The following is a 25056-nucleotide window of genomic DNA, read 5'->3' as shown; positions in this document are numbered from 1 at the left end:
TGACTTCAGACTATACTACAAGGCTACAGTAATCAAGACAGTATGGTACTGGCACAAAAACAGAAATATAGATCAATGGAACAGGATAGAAAGCCCAGAGATAAACCCACACACATATGGTCAACTTATCTTTGATAAAGGAGGGAAGGATATACAGTGGAGAAAAGACAACCTCTTCAATAAGTGGTGCTGGGAAAACTGGACAGCTACATGTAAAAGTATGAAATTAGCACACTCCCTAACACCACACACAAAGATAAACTCAAAATGGATTAAAGACCTAAATGTAAGGCCAGACACTATCAAACTCTTAGAGGAAAACATAGGCAGAACACTTTATGACATAAATCACAGCAAGATCCTTTTTGACCCATCTCCTAGAGAAATGGAAATAAAAACAAAAATAAACAAATGGAACCTAATGAAACTTAAAAGCTTTTGCACAGCAAAGGATACCATAAACAAGACGAAAAGACAACCCTCAGAATGGGAGAAAATATTTGCAAATGAAGCAACTGACAAAGGATTAACATCCAAAATTTATAAGCAACTCATGAAGCTTAATAACAAAAAAACAAACAACCCAATCCAAAAATGGGCAGAAGAACTAAATAGACATTTCTCCAAAGAAGATATACAGATTGCCAACAAATACATGAAAGAATGCTCAACATCATTAATCATTAGAGAAATGCAAGTCAAAACTACAATGAGATATCATCTCACACCGGTCAGATTGGCCATCATCAAAAACTCTAGAAACAATAAATGCTGGAGAGGGTGTGGAGAAAAGGGAACACTCTTGCACTGCTCGTGGGAATGTAAATTGATACAGCCACTATGGAGAACAGTATGGAGGTTCCTTAAAAAACTACAACTATAACTACCATACGACCCTGCAATCCCACTACTGGGCATATACCCTGAGAAAACCATAATTCAAAAGAGTCATGTACCAAAATGTTCATTGCAGCTCTATTTACGATAGCCAGGACATGGAAGCAACCTAAGTGTCCATCAACAGATGAATGGATAAAGAAGATGTGGCACATATATGCAATGGAATATTCCTCAGCCATAAAAAGAAATGAAACTGAGTTACTTGTAATGAGGTGCATAGACCTGGAGTCTGTCATACAGAGTGAAGTAAGTCAGAAGGAGAAAAACAAATACCATATGCTAACACATATATATGGAATCTATGAAAAAAAATGTCATGAAGAGATTAGTGATAGGACGGGAATAAAACACAGACCTACTAGAGCATGGACTTGAGGATATGGGGAGGGGGAAGGGTAAGATGTGACGAAGTGAGAGAGTGGCAGGGACATAGATACACTACCAAATGTAAATTAGATAGCTAGTGGGAAGCTGCTGCATAGCACAGGGAGATCACCTCTGTGCTTTGTGACCACCTAGAGGGGTGGGATAGGGAGGGTGTGAGGGAGGGAGACGCAAGAGGGAAGAGATATGGGAACATACGTATATGTATAACTGATTCACTTTGTTGTAAAGGAGAAACTAACACACTATTGTAAAACAGTTATACTCCAATACAGATGAAAACAAAAAATAGGATGAGTCTCTTAGTTAGAGAGACTAAGAGGCAACTATTAGGTCAAATTTCGTTTGAAATTCACTTAATTGAGCACAATGCACATATTTATACAGTATGTGTGTGTATGTATATATATATATATATGTATATACATACATATATATATATATATATATATATACATACACACACATATACATACACAGGTTTTTATATTCAAATCTGTAATTATATGAACTATGTATCCCAGATGTAGTAATGTTTGGTATATAACAAACTAGGTATATATGCAAAATACAGTTTTACAGTAGAAACACTGAAATGAGATGCTTATACTATGAGGGATGCACTGGAACCAGGACTGGCTGAGAAAACAGTAGATTCATGCCCCCATCCCATGCTTGCTTTGGGACACCTGCACTTGTTCAAAATGGAGTTGCAGAATTACCCATACTATTTGATTTGTAATCTCTAAATGCATTACTTCCTGCTGAGGGCAAGGAGTTGAATTTGCATAAACGGACTGTATACATAATGTCACTCTACTGTTTGGAGACCCCATTGTGCTTTCCCCTCTTCTCCCTCAATTATTCATGCCTGAGACATCCTGAGCTCCGAGTACATTCCCACCAATATGTACCACAATGAGCAGCCTCAACAGAGCAGGCCTTGTAAATCCAAAATCTTATTAATGGCAAGGCAAAAAGGTGACAGTCACCCCCTTTAAACTTCCAGAGAGAAAAATCAGGTAGACCCAACCGAAAAAAAAAAAAAGAATCTCCCCTCTGCCTGAAGTCTTATTTCTAAAAGTCCCCGTTTTTCCTGATTTCACATTTGAACAATTTACTTTTGTGTGAAACCACCCAATTATACCCCTGTAGCCAAGTGAAGGTCAAATCCCTTTACACCCAGTAGTCTTGACAACCAACATTCCACTTTACAACGAGATTTCCAAATCCCAGACACAGGCTCTCTTACTGGAAACATTTCCTCTGTAAGTAACAGAATGAAGTGATCACATACAAAAAAAGAACTGGGGAAGGCTCTCTGGGAGTTTGCTGCATGTGGCTCGACCTGAATGTCAGGCACCTGGAATCCCCTTAGTGAATGAAGGTCAGTGAGCGTCTTTCCTGCATTGCACTTCTGTTCCCTACTGCCTGCCATCCCTAAATGGAATGCCTCTTTCTTTTCCAGAGGGAAGGGGCTAAAATACCAGACTGTGACACGCCATCACTTGGTTGCTATGACTGAGGCCATTTAAATGGCAGGCATTAAAAGACTGCACCTCAGTACCCAACTACAAAGCCTCAAGGTCACTGCATTCCACAGCTTCCGTCGGCCTTTCATTCCTGGCCTCAGAGCTTCAATATCCTGGCGAGATCCCCTCCGCATTATATTTCATGGGGCTTAAATGCAAGCTCTCCCAGCAAGCCTGAGAGTATAATGGGAGTTTTAATACATTCCTTTTACCTAAGGCTGGGATCTATTTCAGAAAGTTACCCAATAGGTTTTCTTTCAGGTGAGCTCATTGCTGAGACATTCCAAAATGACATTAAAAAAATAAATCCTCTGATGATTGTATTAATACAGTACCTGGGACACTGAGAGTTATGTCTGGAAACGTCTTAGATATCTATAAATAAACCTTAAAAAAAAATCTAACCCAGCAGGAGGACTGTAAAGTGCTAATGGCATCCAAAAGACCTCATCGCTACCCCCTTGGAGCTGAAATCCACTCCAGGCCAACTGTCGCAGCAGATATAAAAAGCCAGCCACAGGCTGCAGCCGTGTTAGAAAATACAGGGCAGTAGAATATTAATCTTTTTCTCTGAAGAAAAGCCACAAACTCTGCGACTTGGAAGGTTGGCCTCCTTTGCTTCAGAAAGGTGTACTAATGAAACATGTACAAGATTAAATTGGGGCAACACATAGCCAGCTTAAAGATCAGATGGGAGAGATGCTCTGCAGAAGCAAGAGAGTAAGTGGGATGGGATGGACCCATGGGGGAATGACTTCAGCTTTCTAAAGTAGCAGAAGCACGTGTTAGGAGCAAAGGGGTCCTTTCTTTCTGCCTCCCTGAGAACGGTATTACCTTTTATTCCTCAGCCCATCTTCCTCGAGGTTCTGTTTCTCCAAGGAGTGTGTCCTGCTCTCACAGCCTTGCAGAACTGGCTGTATTAAGTGTCACCGTGCATTCCTGAGGGACTGGAGGACTGGAAAGCATTTTGGGCACATGAGGGAATCAGCCAAGGGATAAGTCTGGCCTCAGACACCCTTGTTTGAGCCTCAGCTGGTTGAATAAAAAACTCATTCAGAATCTGAAATATTTTTACTGCATTTGGAGTGGAGGGTGAAGTTTCCAAGATTTTATAAACAAACAGTCTGATACAAACACAGCACTGTTATAGGTCAAAGCAGAGGTGGTGAACAGGACCTCTGAAGATGTGTGTGTATATTTGTTTTATTTTTTTCTATTCACATCAGCCTTCAGCAGCAGCACTAACACTGCCCAGTGGGGGTACCCAACGGGGCTCTAGGGAGTAGAGGTACCCTTGGGTATCCTTGGATAGAATTCAAGGGGTCCATGAACTAGAGCGGGAAAAAATTACGTCTTTATTTTCACCAGTCTCTAACTGAAAGTTACCATTTCTTTCAATTATGAATGTAACAAACAAATCCCCATAATATTAGTAATACCTGTAATTTTGTCACCAACAGAAAACATATTTTCATATCAATTACACATATATCTGAAATCTCTGTAATATGTATAATTGCAAATATACATCACCTATCTATGTATCTATATGACTCCCTTTGAAATCCAAAGTATTTCGTTCATTTAAAAACATTCAAAGAAGAGGCCTTTGGGTGTTTGGAAGGCCATGGCCTTCACCTAAGGTTACCTAAGGGGTCCAGGACACAAAAAAGCTTAGGAGCCCCTCTCCTAAAAGGAAGCTTGCTAGCAGAATGAGGCAAGTCTTGTCCTAAGGCTCTATCTGCACTACTAACATTCTCACTTTTAATCAAATACAGCGTTGACAGAGCAGCTGGCAAAGAAAATCAAAAGACTGGATTCTGGTGCCTAACTCACTGTATGTCCTTTGGTACAACACTCACCTTGCTGCTATTCATAAGAGCACAGCTACTCACAGCTTGCCAGGCCCTCTGCAAATCACTTTGCAAGCATTACTTCATATGATCCTTACAGCCGCCTTCTTCAGGTGGTGTTATTATTATATCCATTTTATGGATAAGAAAATTAAACCTTAGAAGTGTTCAGTAATCCATCCATAGTCCCACCCAGTTGGAAAACAGCATAAATGAGAAATGTCTCTAAGGCCGTTAGACTTCATATTCTAGCAAACTGGCATAGCAATTCCTATCCTACTTACCCATCAGATTTTTGTGAAGCTCAAAAGCATGATAGGTACGTAATATGTATGATTTAAACAGTACTTTCCACTTTCCAAAGCAAGTTACCAATATTTAAAAACCATTATCATTACCATTATTGAGATGTTCAAATAGAGCAAAATGTTGAGCTTTGGAAATAACCAGCAGAAAGCTAAAGCTCTATCAAGGGGAATTTTGAATTACATTTCATGTTAAGTGGCAATATAATTGTTACAAAGAATGGCTGATGGACTGTAAAAGGATCTATGTTAATGCTAGATAAGGATCAAATCAAATTAATACTTGCTTGTTGGTGATCTGCTACGGGGCTTGAAAAGTTATTCTCTTAAGTAAATGAAACAAGTGCCCTTCAGTCTAGCTGCAGGCTTTTAATTTATTTAGCAACTTTTCCCTCCTACGAGGCTGTACTGAAAGAAAAATTCAGTCTACCTCTGGCCAGGTGATAACAGGTCCCAGATTAGAGCAGCCTAAAAGCAATGGCTTGATCAGCTGCCCAGCATAACAGCCTCTCTGCTCCTTTCACAGTAGCTCTATAGAATTTTCTGTGCAAAGCAGAGGCATCTTTTCAGGACATTCTCATCCTGACCTCTCAGGGTCAACTTACCTGACTAACGATAAAGAAGATGACAGTCATGGCAGCACAAGCCAAGGTGATAAGCATGAGGAACTTGAACCTGAAAATTAGCCCCTATTAGGAAAGAGAGAAAGAGCAGTTTAACATTCTACCAGCTACCACCGATCCTTTTCTCAATATATAAATCTATCAAAAGCTAATTTTAAAGAAATCTGTAAAACCAAATCCCTAAGAGTAACAGTCAAATAATTTCACAAAGTAACATTTCTCCTGCAGAGGTGAATATGGCTGGAAAATTTACTGGGCCCAATATTTCCAACGTTCTTATCTGTCATGAAACAGTGATACCAGAGCCTGGGAAATTATATTCACAGCACGTCATGAGGCTGCTAATTTCCCTGCTATGCTAGTTATGCTTCTCTGCAAGGGTTCAAAGTTACCAAATCCAAGTTTTCTGCGGTTGTAATAAAACTCTGCTCCAGTGAACAAAGAGAAATGTGCATATTAATCAACATGAAGTGGATTTGGTTGAATTTTCTCATGTGTCACTCCAACTCTAGACACAGGCAAAGCTTCTGAAAGTGCCCCTGCTTTCCTGAGAGAATTTGAGGGAACCTGTGTTTCAGGGAGAGACGTATCTTATTCAGGGGCTCTTATTTCCGCTGCATATAAAAACCCTGTGGTTCTGCAGTTCCTGTTTCTCTTTGCACAAAGGAATTAGGCCCATGTCTCCAAGGACAGCCACTTAGGCATGAGCCTAAGGGATCCTTGAAAAATTAAGAATGTGTTGCCTGCATTAGAGATGTGAGGCCGTCGTGTGTTTCTCTTGAATAGGGACATGATCTATAAACAGAGTGAGCACCTGCTGGATATTTTAGGGGCAAGTTGGTTAATTGAAGTCTGGAAATCAGATCACCTGGGCAGAACCCCACTCTCAAGGCTGATTCTCAGCAAGAGAACTTTAAATAAAGCCTCACTCCAAGCCAAATCCCAATTCTACCATAGTCAGGTCTCCTATCTAGTACACACCCACATTCCATTCCAAAGCTGAAGAACTTGCTGAACAAGTTTACTTCTCATTGGGCATAGAAAGACATTTGTACCACAGAAAACTCCAAGATCTAGATAAGCCAGAAAGCTAGATGCCTCTCAGAGTAGGATTTAGCCTCTTATTTTGCCTAGAGGTTCTACATTACATGAGAATCTCTCGCTGTGTATTTGAAATAGAGGCTTCCTATCTCCCCTACATCTCCAGGTGTAGTGTGTGTGTGTGGGGGGGGGGGGGTTCACAACAAGCAGGAGATGGTGGGCGCCAGTTCCTGAACGAGCCCAGAGATGTGCTCACCTCATAGTGCAGCCGCCGGACTTTGCTCATGGCTGACAGGCTGGACTGCTTCCCACTGATGTTCCGAAACACCTGAAAGACCATGAAGCACAGAAACAGGAAGTAGAGGCAGAGGCAGATGCCAGCCACAATGATGAAGGCCATCTGATGGCGTCCAGTCAAGGATATGGCCAGCTCATCACCAAGGACTCAAGTACTTCTCTCCCCATCTCTGTGGGCAATATTCTTTGTCTCCAAATATTTAGGCAATTCTCGGGAGGATAAAAATCTTAAAACCTGGCATTCTAATATCAACTAGAGAGAGGTTTTCTGACACAAAAGTACCAGTGAGGAATGTTCCAAATTGCTTTCTAAGCTGAGTAAGAAGAGGAATGGAGCCTTGCTTTTAGAAATGCAGACTCTAGGGTCCACCCTAGACCTACTGAATCAGAATCTGCCTTTTAACAAGGTCTCAAGGATTGTCATATGCACAGTAAATTTGAAAAGCTGTAAAATATTGGATATTGGTTGTAAAATATTGATCAAGTGGAAAGTTGCCTTAAAATCACAGGTGCCTAGGTCTCACTGCAGATCTACAGAATCAGATTTTCCAAGGGCTGGGAAACCAAGTACAACCATGTTTGGGAACCATTGGGCTAGTCCCTGGATTTTTATAAGGAGACTGAGATACCCTGGAATCTGGAGGGGATGGAGCGGGGTTGGGTCCAATAGCAGCAGCTGCTGCTACAAGGGATACTGGGCCTGAGACTGCAGGTCTTCAAGAAAAACCAGGGATGAAGTTCTGTCGCAATCTTCTCTCACCACGAGAAAAATCTTGTCAAATGGGACAGGGAGGAGGAGAACACATGGCCAAAGTGGGAGCAATATACTCTGAGGCCGATCTTCAAAGCTTAATCTGAGAACCAACCAGGTTTGGGGTAGAGTGAGCTGGCTTGGGAGGCAGGTGACCAGACTCCAACTTTTTTCTGCTACAACTCCATGCCAAGTTGCATATTTTAAAAAATTTTAACAAGTGTGAACTCAGCATTTATATTTCATTAAATAATATATTTAATGCAGTTTCTCTTTCTTTCCTAAAATCAATGGTACCCTTGGATGAAGAGAAAAGAGTTGTTTGCTGCAAGACTGGACAATTTATTTGCTTCCTTAGACCTCTATCACATCTATAGAATGAAGGGATTGAGGCAGACTTAACATTATAAATATTCTCGGTGTTGTGCAGCTCACATCTGAGGGGGCATGGAGTGGAAAGGGGGAGCTCAACTCTCTCGTCTTTAAAGCAATGATACTATTGATCATGGCCAAACAAAGCATATTCACCAGCACATGACAAGATATTATCTATCAAGAAAGAATACAACTCAAGCCCCCTCTCCAGAGGACAGTCTTTTTCTCCTGAAGCACTTAACATATTGTTGAGGAAGATAAAATATTTAAATCCAGCATCCTAAAAGGGATAAGCTAAGACTGTCGCTTCTGCTTCATAAAGATGACTCAAGACACTTTATGCCAACCAACCAGAAGCCTGGGCGACTCCTCTGGAACTAATCCCCTTAGCCTTATCTCCACTTGGTCTTGGAAATGAATAGCAGCAGCATGGGATGCCAGCACACCAAAGTCACTGTAAGAAGCCTTGCACACAGACGGCTTCAGAAACGGGCTCTCCCACAGGGGCCCAGAGATGAACCTCTGTGGCTCCAGGGAAAAGCTAGTCATGCTTCCGTCTGCAGTAAACAAGTGTATAATAGATCATTTAGACAGGCAGCAGTAAGACCAGCTACGCTGATCCTTCTGTCATGGGGATGTGCTGCTACCTCCTCATCTGGCCTGCTGTCACCCAGGCTTGAAAGCAAGCACTAATTCTCCTCATTATTTGCCTTAATTGTGCTGTTCTCATTGGTCTGAAGATCAAAGCCCTGGCTGAGCATATATGGAAAGCGTCATCGGGACTTAGAAAATGATCTTGGGGACCAGGCGGCTATGGGACGAAATAAAACCCTGAGCCCATCAGGAAAGGATACAGCCAGCTCTGTTCCAACATCTGTAGTCCAGATACTGTAGAAGGGATTCGTGAGTTGTACCCCTCTACAAAGAGAAATGAGATGGAAAGGCAAGAAACAATTAATACAGAGGCAAAGGGGAACTTTCCTTCTTACAGACTCTCAGCTTTTCGGCCAGAGGGGCAGAGACTGCATTTAGACTAAGTCACAGAGGACTTAAAAGAGAAACGGAGTTTGAAGAATACCATCAGCCCAGATATTTTGTATCTATAAAGAGCTCTGTCTCTGACTTAATCCCAGCGCTTATCCGAGGATGTGACTGTGACCAGTGCTTTCATCCTACAGGCTCCCGTCCACCCCCTCTCTTTTTCAGATACTTTTTCAAAAGAGCTGGGAGTGGACCTGGTGACATGCATTTCAGCCCAGAGTCCCACGATGCCCCTGCTCACCTCTCACACATGTCAAATATGAAGAGGCAGAAAGAGCCAACAGCAATTGGTCCAACTTGCTTCCAATACCCTGCTATGTGATTACGTTCATGCTGATCCTGAGGAAAACCAAGTTGAAAAATGAGATAAAGATGGGGGAGAGCAAAGCAATTCTATAGGCGACTCAGTCATCCAGCAATCCTTGCTGACCACCTGCTGTGTATCAAGCATTGTGCTAGACCAGCATACAAGCCCATCCATAAGGGCTCTCATCCTGTTCTCATAAGAACAGGATGCTACAGGAGGGGTACACAAAGGCCTTGTACCTGTCAGGGAGGAAGATATTTTCCTCTCCCCTTCTAGGTTCTTCTGGTTAGTCTAAGAATTAAAGTGACATGAGACAGATTAACAAAGTGAAAATCAAACAAAAGTGTAATAACATGGGATAGTCCCAGGAAAACTGAGTAACTTGCCAAAATGGCCCAAACCCTCACCTCCCTTTTTTGTTGATAGCGATAAATGGGTGGAAGATTTACTTAGAGAAAAATGCACCCATTCCATAATTCCTTCATGATATAGGTAAGAAACAGAGTGTTCACGAATGGAAAACATTTCTCTAAGTTGTACATAGCTTTTTGGTTTTCTTTTTAAAAAATTACATCATAGAGCCTTATCAACTCTTTCTTGATATCTTCCATAAATTATCTAAAAAATAGATCCACACTTTGCTTACCTTTTATAAATACCTTGACCTAATCACAAGACCGCTGACCCTCACCTCTTAAATACCATCTTCAGCTAAAGATAAAAGAGGCTGTTGGGGGGCTTCCCTGGTGGCGCAGTGTTTGGGAGTCCGCCTGCCGATGCAGGGGACACGGGTTTGTGACCTGGTCCGGAAAGATACCACATGCCGTGGAGCGGTTGGGCCTGTGAGCCATGGCCGCTGAGACTGTGCTCCGCAACGGGAGAGGCCCGTGTACCGCAAAAAAAAAAAAAAAAAAAAAGAAGCTGTTGTGGGTAGTGGTTTGGGACTTCAGAGGGGAGGAAGGCAATTCACATGGAGATGGAAAAGCAAATGTTTGGTAAATAAATGTTTGCTGGGCCCTGCAGACAAAATGAGATGGAGTAAACTGATTTTTGAGGCCCTGCCTAGAGTTTTCCCCACCACACCCAGCCCATATTCTTGCAGATGTCTCTGGTGATAGCTCTATTCAGGCAACAGGGCCTCTATTGAAATTCTTTTAGGCAGTTAGGGGGAAGGTCCAAGTTTCTTCCTGAGTCTTTTGAACCTTGATTGTTTCAGCTAGAAATAATTCACACGCCAAGGAGATATTTTGGTTTTGAGTGGCAAATTTTGCTCCCTTACATACCTTAGATAGTGGAAGTTCTGTGATCCACAAAATAACTCATTCAAAATTAAATTCCTATGTGACTTATCACTTGTGTTTTTTCAGGTGGGGTAGTTCTCAGAGGACAAAATAAAGACTTAAATGCATTAAAATATGTCAAGTGTAAGAGGTCTCTTACGGTTAGGAAAATAGAAATAAAGTCTATCTTCATTAAAAAGAAGAATGATTCCTCTTGATAGATATACAAAGATGTTAAGAGACAGAAAATGAAGGAATGTAAAGTGAGAAAACAGGGAAAGGTAAAAGACATGTCGTAGCATCCAGGCTAGGCAATCCACCCAGACTGGCTGTCCTGCTGCTGGCACCTGAGTCCCCTCAACTCCCATCCCTGCTGCCGAGGGCTGAAGGACCCCTCATGCCCACCCCAGCTGTAAGGAAAAGCCTCTCTCTCCTCTCACTGCTCTTGTGGAAGGGCTGCAAGGCTTCAGAAGCAATGATCAAACCCTAATGGAATTTAAAAACAGTCCATTCTACTATGAGGCCCATGTGCCTGACACAAGGACCAAGCTCCAGCTGGCCTATCCTCCTAGCCACAACACGATGACTGCACCATTCTTATTTTTATCCATGGTATCTTCAATCCCTCTTGAAATACGATTTGGTGTCTGTGCAAACTGAAAACAGGGAGGTCAGTATTTCAGGGTAATAGGGGTTACTAGGCCACCTGGACAGATTGCCAGCTGGAAAGAGCCCGGCCCACATTCTCTGGCAGTTACCTTGGTCCTAGGAACAAGCAGAGCTGAAGCCAAACGACAAGACAGAGTGATAATCATTAATGTTTGTGCATTTACTTTCTGCTAAATACTTATCCACATTATCTCATTTAAACCTCACGAAAAACCTATACATTAGCCTTTAAAACCCATTTTATAGTTGAGGAACCTGAGATTCAGAGTGATCAAGTCACTTGCCATCTAGTTGATAAGTAGTAATGCAGGAACCTGACCCACGAGTCTGACTCCAGGGCTCTTGAGCTCACTACTCCTGTAACCACTCGCTTATTCGGCCTCACCCACTGCCTCTTCCCCAGGGCGCTCTTACCATCATGTGCTCACCACAGAAGATGATCCAGAAGGAGAGAAGCATTGCATAGAAGATGCCCTGTCGGATATCGCCAAACAATAGCATCCAGGTCCAGTCAAACCCAATGGAAAACCATTCCACTGGGATATTGATAAAAGTCATGGAAATCCCAAGGGCAAAGATGACTCTGATGGTGAGACAATATCAGGAAAACTACTTTATTCATCTGGGAGGCAAAACATTTTTGATTTAAAAATCAAAACCCAGTTTGGGGAACTGAGATGTTACATATTGGGACTGAAGCCATATGATCAGTTTCTTTGCTCTCATAATGAGTTTTTACACGGAGATGCTAAATATCTTCTTTCATTGGCACCACTGCAGAATGAAGGAGTATTACATTAATCTTTCTACACAGTAACTGAACCTAATCTCCTGAATGCTCTGAACTTTATCTTGGTGCCACCTCAGATCAAGAGCTTCCTATAGTGTTTTCACCCTCCCTTGCCTTCTTAAACAGACCTCACTGAATATAATTATCTGCTCTTACCTATTCCGGTTATCATTAACCTGATCATTAAGAACACTCATTATTATGATATCCTCAGCAACTATAAAGTATACAAGCATATTTGTTTCAATAATACATGACTCCAAACAATATGAAATACAAATTATTTTAGCTGCTTGTTTCATTTTTATTTTGCTTTTCTCCTATTATTTCCACTTCTCTATCAAAATATCATTCATTTTGTTACTGACTTATTCACACTTCCATTCATACCCATGATATGTTTATTAAGCACAAATCATGTACCAGGCATTTTGTTAGGGACATACATACCTAAATGAATAGGACCAGTTCTTTCCTTCAAGGAGGTATATTCAGTGGCTGAGCCAGACAAATGTGATAAGTAATGTGACAGAAGTGTGCACAGGCTGCTACCAGGACTTCTCACTTTGATAGAGACAGAAATTGAACTGAGTTGTAAGTCAAGACTAGGGAGGTGGAAGGGCGTTCCAAGCAGAGGGAAGAGCCTGGAGGGAGGCATGGAAGTCTGGAACAGCCTGAAGCATTTGGGGATCTGTATGTGGCACATATCAGGAAATGACAGGACACGATACCAGAGAAATAAAAAGGCTGAGCTGGTAAAGCAACTTGCATACCTCATTAGAGAATTTGAAAATTATCTTGAAAGGACTGAGGATCCAATAAGAAGGTTAAGCAATGGAGTGACATCATTCCATTTATTCATTTAACAAATTTATATTTATTGAGCTCCTACTATGTTCCAGTCACTATTCTAAATGCTGGGGATATAGTAGTAAACAAAGTAGGCAAGAATTCTGCTCTAGTGGTGCTTGTATTCAGATGGGTTGAGTGGAGGGGTATGGGAGGAATGATAATAAATAGAGAATGAGTATTATGAAGAAGTATAATAAAGCAAGGTAGGAGAATGGAGATTGGGTGCAATTTAAATAAGGTAGATGGGAAAAAGCCTTTAAGACAGAAATTATATCAGGTCCTGAAGGAAATTAGGCATTGAGCCACAATGATACCTGGGAGAGAGCACTTCAGATGAAGAGAATAGCAAGTGCAAAGGCTCTAAGGTGGGGTGCATGCTGGGCATGTCTGAGAACCATCAAGGTGGATGGTAGGTGGTGCACAGAATAGGAGATAAAATTTAGAGGTGGTGAAGAGCCGGGATCATCGAGGGTTTATAGGCCAGAGAAAAGGAAATGAAAAGCCAACAGAGAGCTTTGAACAGAGCAGTGACGTCATCCAATTTCTACTTAAAAGGGAACAGTCTGGCTGCTGTATGAATAGATTTCAGGAAGGAAAATGATGGAAACAAGAGGAGCATCTTATAGCAAATAAGAGGCTATTTCCTATAATCCAGGTGAGAAACCATGGTGAGTTAGATTAGGGTGGTAGGAATGGAAATGGTGAGATTTCCCGGTGTGTTGGAAGAGGCGTGTGAAAAAAGAGAAGTAAAGGATGCCTCCTACATGTCTGCTCAGCTGGTTCTGAGCAGCTGAAAGGATAGAGTTGCCAATTCCTAAGACCAGGAGGCCCCAAAGAGGAGCAAGTTTGAAGTGAGAGGAAAACAAGCGTTCTTTGTATGTGTTACATTTCTGTGTAAGTAAAGATGTTAAGTAAACAGGTAGAATATTTGGGTCTAGATATGGGAGAAGTTGAGGTTGACCATGTAAATGTAGAGTCATCAGAGTGTAGATGATTTTTTTAAGACCACAAGACTAGATGAGATCACCCAGGGAAAGCAGCGTAGCTAACAAAAAGAAGACGTCCAAAGATCGAGCCCTGGTTCCAAAGTTTAAGAGATCGGAAAAAATCGTTGGAAACAGCCATGGAGACTGAGTGGTCAGCAAAGGAGAATAACAATGAAAATGTGGAGGAGGCTCTATGAAGAAAAAGGGAGTGATCAGTTATGCCAAATGCTAATGGCAAGTCAAGAAAAGCGAGGACTGAGAAATGAACATTGGATTTGGAATGTGGAGGTCATTGGTGATTTTGTTGAGCAATTTTAATAAGGGGTTGAAGGAGCTCAAGAAAAAGCAGGAGGAGAAGATATATAGACAAAATTTTTGAGGAGTTTTGCTGTAAAAAGGAGCAGAAAATTGGTGTGGTGGCTTCAGGGGGAAATACAAAGAGTTTTGACTAAGAATGGGAGAAGGCAGAGTGTGTCTGTGTATTAATGGGAATAATCCAGCAGAAAGGAAAATGTCAATAATGTGGGAGAGAAAGGGGCTATGTCTACAGAAACATCATCCTTCTGGCGGTGAGGGGGGCTGAGATCAGTTAGCAGCAAGGCAGTTCGTTCACTGTAATAGAGAGAAGTATCTGATGCAGAACATGGGAATGAAGAGCAAAGATACAACAGAGAGCTGGAAATACGAAAGCAGCAGAACCCCTAGGATTTAATAATAATTTGCACATGAGAGCTGAAGGAGAAAAAGGAGTCCAGGCTGATTTGCAGTCAAATCACCAGCCCAAGTATTGATAACACACTGACCACCTGAACTAGGCCCCCAGCAAAACCAGGTCCATTGCAGGCAAACCACAGGATGCCAATGCTCCTTAAGGGTGCTCCAAAATCAGCTCTTACTTTTCCAGAAGCACTGGGGGTCGAGACATCATGGTGATCCTCCTCCAATACCACACCATAATGATGAAGATGCTGGGTGTAAGGAAGGTCTTCATGGCAAACCACACCTTGGTGAAGCCTCCATTTTGGTGAATTCCCTAGATAGAGACCAATCATAATTTTGAAGGTCAATATATCTTAGTGTTATTTTCTACCAGCAGATGCATTCTGGGGAGAGGTAAATGGAGATCTTTTTTGCTGAACTTTCAAGATCAAGAGTGCTAACATTCACAGCATGTACTGTCCTCATACTACCCCCGTGGGCCCCTCCTCAGGCATTGTAGAAATATAAATCAAAAGGCATAAAGATAGACTCACTCTATCCTAAGGGAATGATTAAGAACATGATCAAAGATTTGTCTGTAAGTTTTTCATTGAAACATTGGAGCTATCTTAGATGCCCAAAATGTTGGCATTGGTAAAACGTGTTAAGGTAAATCCGTACTGTGGAATGCTAAGCAGTACTACAAAGTATATTTATACTGTATTCACAATATACCATTAATTTTTCTTTGGTCACAAACTCTTTATGAACTCAGAGAAATGTATTATATTATCAACATCTTGAATACATATGTAACTTTACACATACCCTTGCCATTCATTGGTAAATCAATCCCAGATCTCAACACAAATATTTTCCATCACATTTTTAATAATACGTGGACGTTCAGTAATACGTGGGTGTCTAGTTAATACACTCATTAGACAAATATTGAGTGCCTACATTGTGCCAGCAGTTGGAATACAGTTGTAATGTGATTTGTTTCTATTAATACAGTACTGTCAATGGTAACTTTTTTAAAAAAATTTGTTAGAGTGGATTTCAGGTTATTCCCATAAAATTTCATTATACCTTACTTGTGTTACAATATCCTTCCTTTAGTGGAGAGGAAGGGGTGGAATGGATGTCACTGCCACAGGAGTTGCATAAAAACACATTCTCTCTTCAAGAAATGAAAAAGATTTTGTGGGTGGCTACTGACATAGTATGCCCATGAAAGTTGGTATATACGTAAGCACCAGCCACCATATTTCACAGTGAAGAAACTCTTGAAAACCACTGTATCAAAGTGCTTTTAGTATTTGCTAATGAAGATACAGAAACACTGAAGTTCTGGGTTTCATGTAGAATAATCCCAAATTAAGACATTTTAAATATTCTCAAAATTTCTTCCAAGGAAAGATACATACAATTAATTTTAAAAAGCAAGGAACGAGGGCTTCCCTGGTGGCGCAGTGGTTGAGAGTCTGCCTACTGATGCAGGGGACACGGGTTCGTGCCCGGGTCCAGGAAGATCCCACATGCCACAGAGCGGCTAGGCCCGTGAGCCATGGCCGCTGAGCGGGCGCGTCCGGAGCCTGTGCTCCGCAACGGGAGAGGCCACAACAGTGAGAGGCCCGTGTACCACAAAAAAAAAAAAAAAAAAAAAGCAAGGAACGAAAGAGTCAGTTGAGTATGATGGCCTATTTTTTTTTAAGGGAAGGATTATATATGTACATACACAGAGAAAAAAATTGAGGAGATACAGCATAACCTCAAAGTGGTTATTTCTCTAGATGGCAGGATGTTATGGATAACGTTTATGTTCTACTCTGTGCTAATTTGTGCTTCTAATTTTCTAGAGTAAACATGTATTTGTTTTTTAGATGTAAAAAAACCTAAATTAGATATAAAAAGTCATGCTGCACATTCTATTTTTTCCCCTACTAAAGAGATAAAATGGAAAGAACCTAAATCACGACTGCTCCCTTTAACAATTGTGCTTGAAAGGTGAAACATGTAAAAACAAAATTACTTTTATCTTGGTGTTATTCACTATATAATCATGATCATCATAATAAAATCTTAAATGGACACAATAATTTCATTACTTTCCACTTCCATGGGTTTGTTATTCTTCCTACTTCTTAATGAAATAGTTGAGACATGGAGAATTCAAGAGTGAGATGGATCAATACACATGCTTACAACCAGTGTTCTTAGCCAGTGCTCTGATGTGACAGGCTGCCTGGATCAATCAGATTCACTTACCACCAGCCGGATATCCTTAATCTCTCCAATCCCAACGTTGATTTTCTTCTTCTCATTCACAGGCAGCCGGATGTTTAGAAGGTAATACTTATGAGCCACAGACCCAATTTCCATGAAAGGAAGGACGTCACATTCATAGTAACGGCCCTCATGTTCTGCGGTCTGGAAGAAGAGTGGAGGGTTTGAGGCATGGTCACTATTTCCAATAGCCTATGTCTGAATTGTCTTGCCTTTGCCTCATATCACCAATTCTAAAAAGCTAATGCTTAAAGGTATACCTCAGAGGTACAGATAATAGGGTACACTGGAGGCATGGCATCTACAGGTTGCCCACTCCCCCAAAATAAAACCCAGGGACTTCCCTGGTGGTACAGTGGTTAAGAATCCGCCTGCCAATGCAGGGGACATGGGTTCAAGCCCTGGTCCAGGAAGATCCCACATGCCACAGGGCACCTAAGCCCGTGAGCCACAACTACTGAGCCTTCGTTACTGAAGCCCGCGTGCCTAGAGCCCGTGCTCTGCAACAAGAGAAGCCACCACAGTGAGAAGCACGTGCACCACAATGAAGAGTAGCCCCTGCTCGCCGCAACTAGAGAAAGCCTGCACGCAGCAACAAAGACCCAACAGAGCCAAAAAGAAATAAATTTATAAAAAGATAATAATAAAACCCAGCCACATTCGAGATAGAACCAGAAATTTTAGGTAACAAGCAGAAATTTCTTCTATTTCAACACATTTCTCAGCTCTTCAGTCCTCATTAGAGCCTCACATCAGACTAATCTGGTCTAACAGGGCTACAATTTTATTTGCAGCGTACCATCGAAGACCTATAAGGCTCTTTGGAACAGTCAATTCAAATGTTCAGGAGGAAGCCATTGCTTAATGTTCATCACTTTCTTGGATGATGATTACTTATTTACATGGCCTGCAGAAGCTACAAGAAGCTGAAAATATCTACTTTTTTATTGATTTGACCAAAAAAAATAAAAAAGAAGCTACCCAAGGAGCCCTTCGAACTTGGGGAAGACACAGAGGGATAAAAGGAAACAATGTATTAGCTTGCTAGAGATGAACACTGGCAATTCTCCACCTGGAAAGCTTTCTAACTGCCCAAGAGACAAGATGGCAGAGGGAGCAAAAATTAAATAAACAAAAATTTAGCCCAGTTTCTAGAAAAGCCTCCTGGACTTCCTGCCAAGCAATTTAAGAGGTACCAGCCAGCACACGGCAGTGGGAGCTTGGCAAGTAGTACAACTTGCTTTTGAAAACTAAATTCTGCTCTACCTTCGCAGGACACATGGCTATGTGTCCCAGCTGAGGGGTGGGGGAAGCGGGTGGGTATGGACACATATAGGCAGGAGCTTCAGCAACCGAGGACTCTTCCCTGATAAAGCAGATGAGTGTCTTGTCTTCACTGCTGGGTTCATATGCCAGCTTCAATGTTTGCTTGTTACCTCCTGATGAAGTGATGGGGAACTGATTTGGTGTTCCTAACCCTGAATTCTCAGGGCCTCCAAAATTTTTTGTAAATCTTCAGAGTAAAAAGTCCAGTGGAGATATCAAAAGGAAGATACCAAGGAGTCTGTTTCTTTTGTGATCTTGGGGCCGGGGGTTGGGGGGTGGGGAGGGAGGCTCTTTACTGGACAGTCAGAGCTTAGAGTGCAATAAACAGACCTTCGTACAGGAATGGAAGACACACAAGACATAAGTAGAGGTAGAGCAGGCAAATATCTGGCTTGTGCACTTCCATTTTTCCCTTTCCCATTCATGGCAGACATCACTAACCAATCATGATAATTTTTCATCCTCTAAGGTCTAAGGGGCTCTTATCAGAATTACCAGTTGATTAGACACAGCATGTAAGATTTTAAAAATTCTTCTGTAGAAAGGATCCTTCTTTTCCAAACCTCAGCTGCAGGTTGGATGAGTCTTCCTGTATAGATCTGTCTTCCTCTCCCCTCTGCTCCTTTCTCTTATACTTACAAATCAAGGCTATTATTAGGCCTCTGCAGAACTACTGAAAATACAGTACAGGCTCTAATTCAGCCTCAGATGAAGCTGCACTCAGGAGGCTGATTACCTGCTATGGTAACAGCAAGAGGTGGGTTTTCTGATGTGTTTCCATTCAGGGTCTTATTTATAGAAATTGAGAGTTTGAAGAAAACAAAACGTATTTGGTCTAATGCCACTGACTTGATTATGTGGCTCACCCAAGGTCCAAAAGTCACGGCAGAATTGGGTTGAGGACGTAGGTCTCTCAATTCCAGCCTCCAGCTCTGATGCGGAGGACTCATGAGTGCAGCAGGAAGAAAGGAATGCTGTCTTGCCTCAGACATGCCTGAAGGCAGGCATTGTGCTGTGATAAGGAGGGAACTGAACTTCAAGCCAGGAGGCTGTAAATTCTAGTCCTGACCTCACCTCTTGCTGGGTACCTGGGGAAGGTCATCCACCTCATTTGGTCTCACTTTCTTCCCAAGTAAAGCAAGAAGGTTAATTATATGATCTCTGGGGTTCCTTCTAATGCCCCATCATAGGGTCTCTGTGTGTCCTCCACTTCCCTGTCCCTACAGAGAGGGTAACACCACCACATGAGGTGTCCAACCAATGAGAGAGACACACAGTGTCCTGGGATCCTGGCCAGGCCTACCTGTCTCAGAGACAAATTCACTGTATCCTGCAGGGGACTTTTCCTAATTCACTGAGGTTCTGCCTCTGCCAGTATTTAGGGCATTTAGGAAGAAAGATTTCCTTCTCTCTCTTCCTCCCTCCTTTTCCTTTCCCCCATAAGCATAAGCCTGCCCCAAATCCAGCATAAGCCTGGCTAATTAGGACAAATTACAGCAGGTGGCAACTTGACTTTTTTTTTTAACTTCACAATCCATCAGGGACTAAAAAGCTTTAAAGCAATTTCTCATTTAATCTACAAACTCAAGTCTAAATTTCACTGCAATCAAAAAGCATAGATTTGATGATTCATTTCCTTCACACTTTTCAAGGTTTAATATCTTGCTTGAAAGGGATCAACACATCCTAAAGATAATTAAGCAACTGTCATTAAGAAGCAGTTGCAGTCTTCTTAACGGCCTCCCTCTGACTCTGCTTCTCAGTGCCCTCTAAGTGTATACATAAGGTGAGAAATGACTTTTCCCTCTTCTGAGGTTGAAATTCCATATCCAAGAGCTTTATATCCTTTAGCTTAGACAGCCAACCAGTCTTACCTCTGAATGATGAGGTCAACTTTTAATTAATTTCCTCCATTGCATACAGAGGTCTAGAAATATTACATATCTCTCTCCTGCTACCTCCAATTTCTCTTGACCATTCATTTTTACCTATAGATTGCCCCCAAAGGCCTACCCAAAACAATTCCAGATAGCTTTGGGGTTGGGGGAACCCTATATGTGACCATTCAGCAAAGGGTCTACTGAAGTGACTTTCAAACTTTATCAAGCTTAAGAGAAGGAATTGGAATCCTGTTAAAACACAGATTCTTTGGTCCTACATGCTGAGATTTTGATTCATAAGTTTGGGGTGTGCCCTGGGAATCTGCATTTCCTACAAGCTACCAGATGATGCTAACGCTGTTAGTCCTTAGACCACACTTTCCATAGCTCTTGTATAGGGAACCTGGGGAGAGAGAATTAACAAACACCAGGTGCCCCAAAAGATGCTTATGTACAGGGTGCATGGTTTGCCCATGAGAGTTTTAATTTATACCTTTTGTCCTGTTGGTCCGACTGGTGAAACGTGTCCCAGACCCGATTTTAAGTGATAAGGTTCATTATCTCATCTTGTCCTTATAAAAATTCCCAGGGCAGGTATTATTATCCCATTTTGCAAAGGAGAAACTGAAGCTTGGACAGATGAAGCAAGCTTGCCTGACTTCATGAAGTCAATAAGTGAAACAGCCTAGAAGTGAAGCCAAGTATGTTTTGCTCCAGATCCAGGCCTTTAACTAATGTTCATGAACCTGCCCGGCCCCATCTTACTCCTCTTTGGGGCAGGATGGACAGAGCAGGGGCATGGTACTCAGACGCTTCAACCTGCCATTCTTACCATTACCCAATTTTCCAGTTATAGGCAAAAGTGAAGTTAGGAAAGGCCAATGTTAGAAGAGAGGAACTAAATCAGTCAAAAGAGCGAGTACCACAAAGTAGCCCAAATCCTTCAGGAGCAACTGACCTGAAGATGTCAAGTGACAAATGACATAATCAGGAATGTGCTTCAGTGCAGTTTGGCCTCTTATGCATTTCGTGCAAAGAAAACAAGACTATTTATGTCTGTGAAGGGACATCAGAGATCACCTAGCTGGTGGTGCTCCTTGTCAACACTCTTGAGGAATATGAGTAACCATGAGTAACAGTAACTACGGCTCCATTTCAACTTCACAGAAACTTTCAAGGGGGGAAGGGGGTGATGAGGTGGGAGGCGGACAGAATCTTGGAGAGGCATGTGTGAGGGCAGGATGTGGCACCGGAAAAGGGCCCCTCACTAATTCTGATTTGGTCCTTATACAGACAAATCCCACTATCCTCTGACGGTCACTGAGGCCATGCCTGTATTTTAATTCCTGGAGAATCTAAGATCTTTGTCCAAGAGAAAGTGTCTCCCTACTCTCAATGAAGTATAGTGGCTTTCCTCCCCTTGGTGGTTAAATGAGTCTTCCTGGAAGAACCAAAGAAGGGAGAGTCCTAAAAGTATGTAAGAGAACTGAGAGGTCTCAAAGGAAACTAGATTTCTCCCTCAGGTCCTCTTTTTGTCTGTGGTGTTTGTTCCCTGGTATTGTTAGTCTTCACATCTGTACACTGACTTTGGCAACAGAGATGCCAATGAAACAGAGAAGCAGACACATGCATTGAACCAATATGAACAGATTTGTACACCTAAAATTAACTTAGCAATGATCTTCAAACACTTTTTGTTAATATCCAAAGAACCAAGAATTTATTTTTATGGAGGTATTTCAGAGAAACAACTAAATCACTTCAAACAGACATTCCTTCTTCTGTTCTTTCCTCCTTTGTAGGGACATGAAATATCTACATTGCCCTCTTCTAGGACAAAGGACAGTGACTACTATCCTTTGTGGGTCATGCATGCTTAGGAACAAGAAATGTGTCTGAGCAAATGTTCCCACATACCTGGAAACCAAATAAAAAACCCCATCCACATGGAGATCACCTCTGTGCTTTGTGACCACCTAGAGGGGTGGGATAGGGAGGGTGGGAGAGAGGGAGACGCAAGAGGGAAGAGATATGGGAACATATGTATATGTATAACTGATTCACTTTGATGTAAAGGAGAAATTAACACACTATTGTAAAACAGTTATACTCCAATAAAGATGTTAAAAAAAAAAAAACCCATCAACTGAGACTTCAAGGTACCCTACCTTGGGGGAGGTGAAGGTACATTTGAGTTTCCGGGGCACTCTCTCATGGGCCATTTCAGTCCACTCAGCAAACATATCATCTCGGTAAGCCAGGGAAACGTCCATGGAAACTTCTGCATTTTCTCCTGCAAGAGAAAGGATGCACAATTCAGAAACAGCTTCTGGGAAGATACTTTGGCAACAGTTTAAAAATTCTTATAGGCTCTACCATGGAAACCAATAAGACAAAAGAGACGTATCAATTCCTATCAAATGCCAAACCTGACTCTCCAAACCTGACGACTTAAAAGTCATAGGATGACTGTCTAAGCTGGACATTGGGTCCCCTCCCATAACCAACTGCTCTGCCAAGAAGTCAAAGAGCATCCACTTAAATTCCTCCAGAGACGGGGGTCTCACTCTCTCTGAGGCAGTTCAAATGGTCACATTCTAACTCACGGTCAGCATTCATCCTCCTTAACTTGCACCATTGGTCCTAGGTCTGCCTGTAGGAGTCCCACAGCAGATGAGGTCCTTTTTCCACAAAAGTTCCTTAGGTACTTGAAACGTGTAACTCATCTGCCTGTGTTTCCTCTCCTCTCTGATAAAAATGACCAACTTTTTCAGCCACCCCTCAGAGACATGATTTAAGTACCTTGGGTGCTTTCTTCAGGACACACTCTAGTCTGAAAGCATCCTTTTTAAAATTACCCCCAAGAAGCTCTCAAATATAGTCTCTGCTGCTTCTCAAAACCCCTTTTTAAGAATATGGATGAAGTTAATATAAGAGATAAAGGATTTTTCCAAATTAAAGACTTATACACAGACAGGAATATAATAATAAGTTCATAATTGTGCAAAGGAACATTCACATACACTTCCATATCAATAAGGACCATGAATGGGTTTAACTCACCATAGAACTCATTAAGGAGATTAGAGTAATAAAAACTGCAACTATCCATTTTGTCTGTTTTATACTCTGTTGAGCAAGTTCAAGAACAGAGGAGTCTTAATGGAGGGAAAAAAGCACAGGCTACATTTCCAAAATGACCTTGGTGGGCCAGCTCCCACTGGGGTTATGAGACGGCTCAGTTCTAGGCTCTGGAACCTGAATATCAGGTCACAAGGGAAACATAAGAATAACTGCTGTCTGGAAAATTAGGGCTGTTCTTTCCACTGACCCAGTGTGGCTTGAAGACAATTTGACAGTGTGGTAAATCCCTGGTTCTCTGAGGAAATCTAGGATGAAAAGGAAATAATGCAGGAAAGAAGGAATTTGAGGCCATTCTGATATAGATCAAACCTTCATGAACATCAGCACCCACTCCTTTATTAGTATCATTTAAACCCTCAGTCACTAATAATGAACTATCAGAAAGAGAAAGTAAAAAAAAAAAAATCCCATTTAAAATCACATCAAAAAGAATAAAATACCTAGGAATAAACTTAACCAAGAAGATAAAAGACCTATACTCTGCAAACTATAAAATACTGATGAAGGAAACTGAAGATGATACAAAGAAGTGGAAAGATCTCCCATGCTCTTGTACCGGAATAATTAATATTGTTAAAATGGCCATGCTACCCAGAGCTATCTACAGATTTAATGCAGTCCCTATGAAAATACCCATGACCTTTTTCACAGAACTAAAACAAATAACCCTAAAATGTATATGGAACCACAAAAGACCCAGAATTGCCAAAGCAATCTTGAGAAAAAAAAGCTGGAGGTGTCACCTTCCCAGATTTCAGACTATATGGCAAAGCTACAGTAATGAAAACAGCATGGTACTGACACAAAAACAGACACATAGATCAATGGAACAAAATAGTGAGCCCAGAAATAAACCCAAACACCTGTGGTCAATTAATCTATGAGAAAGGAAGCAAGAATATACAATGGAGAAAAGATAATCACTTTAATAAGTAGTGCTGGGGAAACTGGACAGCTACATGTAAAAGAATGAGATTACATTTCCCCACACCATATACAAAAATAAACTCAAAATTGATTAAAGATCTAAATGTAGAACATGATACCATAAAGATGATAACATAGGCAAAACACTCTTTGACATAAATCACAGCAATATTTTTTTGGATCTGTCCCCTAAGGCAAAAGAAATAAAAGCAAAAATAAACAAATGGGACCTAACTAAACTTAAAAGTTTTTGCATGCAAAGGAAAGCAATGATAAAACAAAAAGACAGCCTACAGAATGGGACAAAATATGTGCAAATGATGCAACTGACAAGGGATTAATACCCAAAATATACAAACAGCTCATATAACTCAATATCAAAAAAACAAACAATCCAGTCAAAAAATGAGCAGAAGACTTGAATAGACATTTTTCCAAAGAAGATATACAGATGGCCAACAGGCACATGAAAAGATGCTCAACATTTCTAATATTAGAGAAATGCAAGTCAAAGCACAGTGAGATATTACCTCACACCCATCAGAATGGCTACCATCAAAAAGTCTAGGGCTTCCCTGGTGGCGCAGTGGTTGAGAGTCCGCCTGCCGATGCAGGGGACACGGGTTCATGCCCCAGTCTGGGAAGATCCCAAATGCCACGGAGCAGCTAGGCCTGTGAACCATGGCCACCGGGCCTGCGTGTGCGGAGCCGGTGCTCCGTGACGGGAGAGGCCACAACAGTGAGAGGCCTGCGTACCTCAAAAAAAAAAAAAAAAAAGTCTACAAATAACAAGTGTTGGTGAGGA

At 41.6% G+C, this 25056-nt stretch overlaps 1 protein-coding gene across 4 annotated transcripts in view; it reads right to left on the bottom strand.

Moving 5' to 3' along the window:
- Window positions 1-25056, bottom strand: part of WLS (Wnt ligand secretion mediator) — a 117604-nt gene that overhangs the window by 26867 nt on the left and 65681 nt on the right. For all 4 annotated transcript variants that reach the window (XM_059046439.2, XM_059046421.2, XM_067006024.1 and 1 more), the window contains 8 exons: window positions 22349-22473; window positions 16957-17118; window positions 14883-15019; window positions 11773-11941; window positions 9344-9441; window positions 8916-8979; window positions 6895-7038; window positions 5580-5663 (listed from right to left, as the gene is read on the bottom strand). In XM_059046439.2, coding sequence (XP_058902422.1) covers window positions 5580-5663; window positions 6895-7038; window positions 8916-8979; window positions 9344-9441; window positions 11773-11941; window positions 14883-15019; window positions 16957-17118; window positions 22349-22473 — 983 coding nt within the window. The remainder of the gene's footprint in view (window positions 1-5579; window positions 5664-6894; window positions 7039-8915; window positions 8980-9343; window positions 9442-11772; window positions 11942-14882; window positions 15020-16956; window positions 17119-22348; window positions 22474-25056) is intronic.

The sequence above is a fragment of the Kogia breviceps genome, chromosome 1, assembly GCF_026419965.1.
Source record: "Kogia breviceps isolate mKogBre1 chromosome 1, mKogBre1 haplotype 1, whole genome shotgun sequence".
In the NCBI taxonomy this organism is placed as follows: domain Eukaryota; kingdom Metazoa; phylum Chordata; class Mammalia; order Artiodactyla; family Physeteridae; genus Kogia; species Kogia breviceps.
Note: the sequence above shows the minus strand (reverse complement) of the source record. Positions and strands in the feature narration are given on the sequence as shown.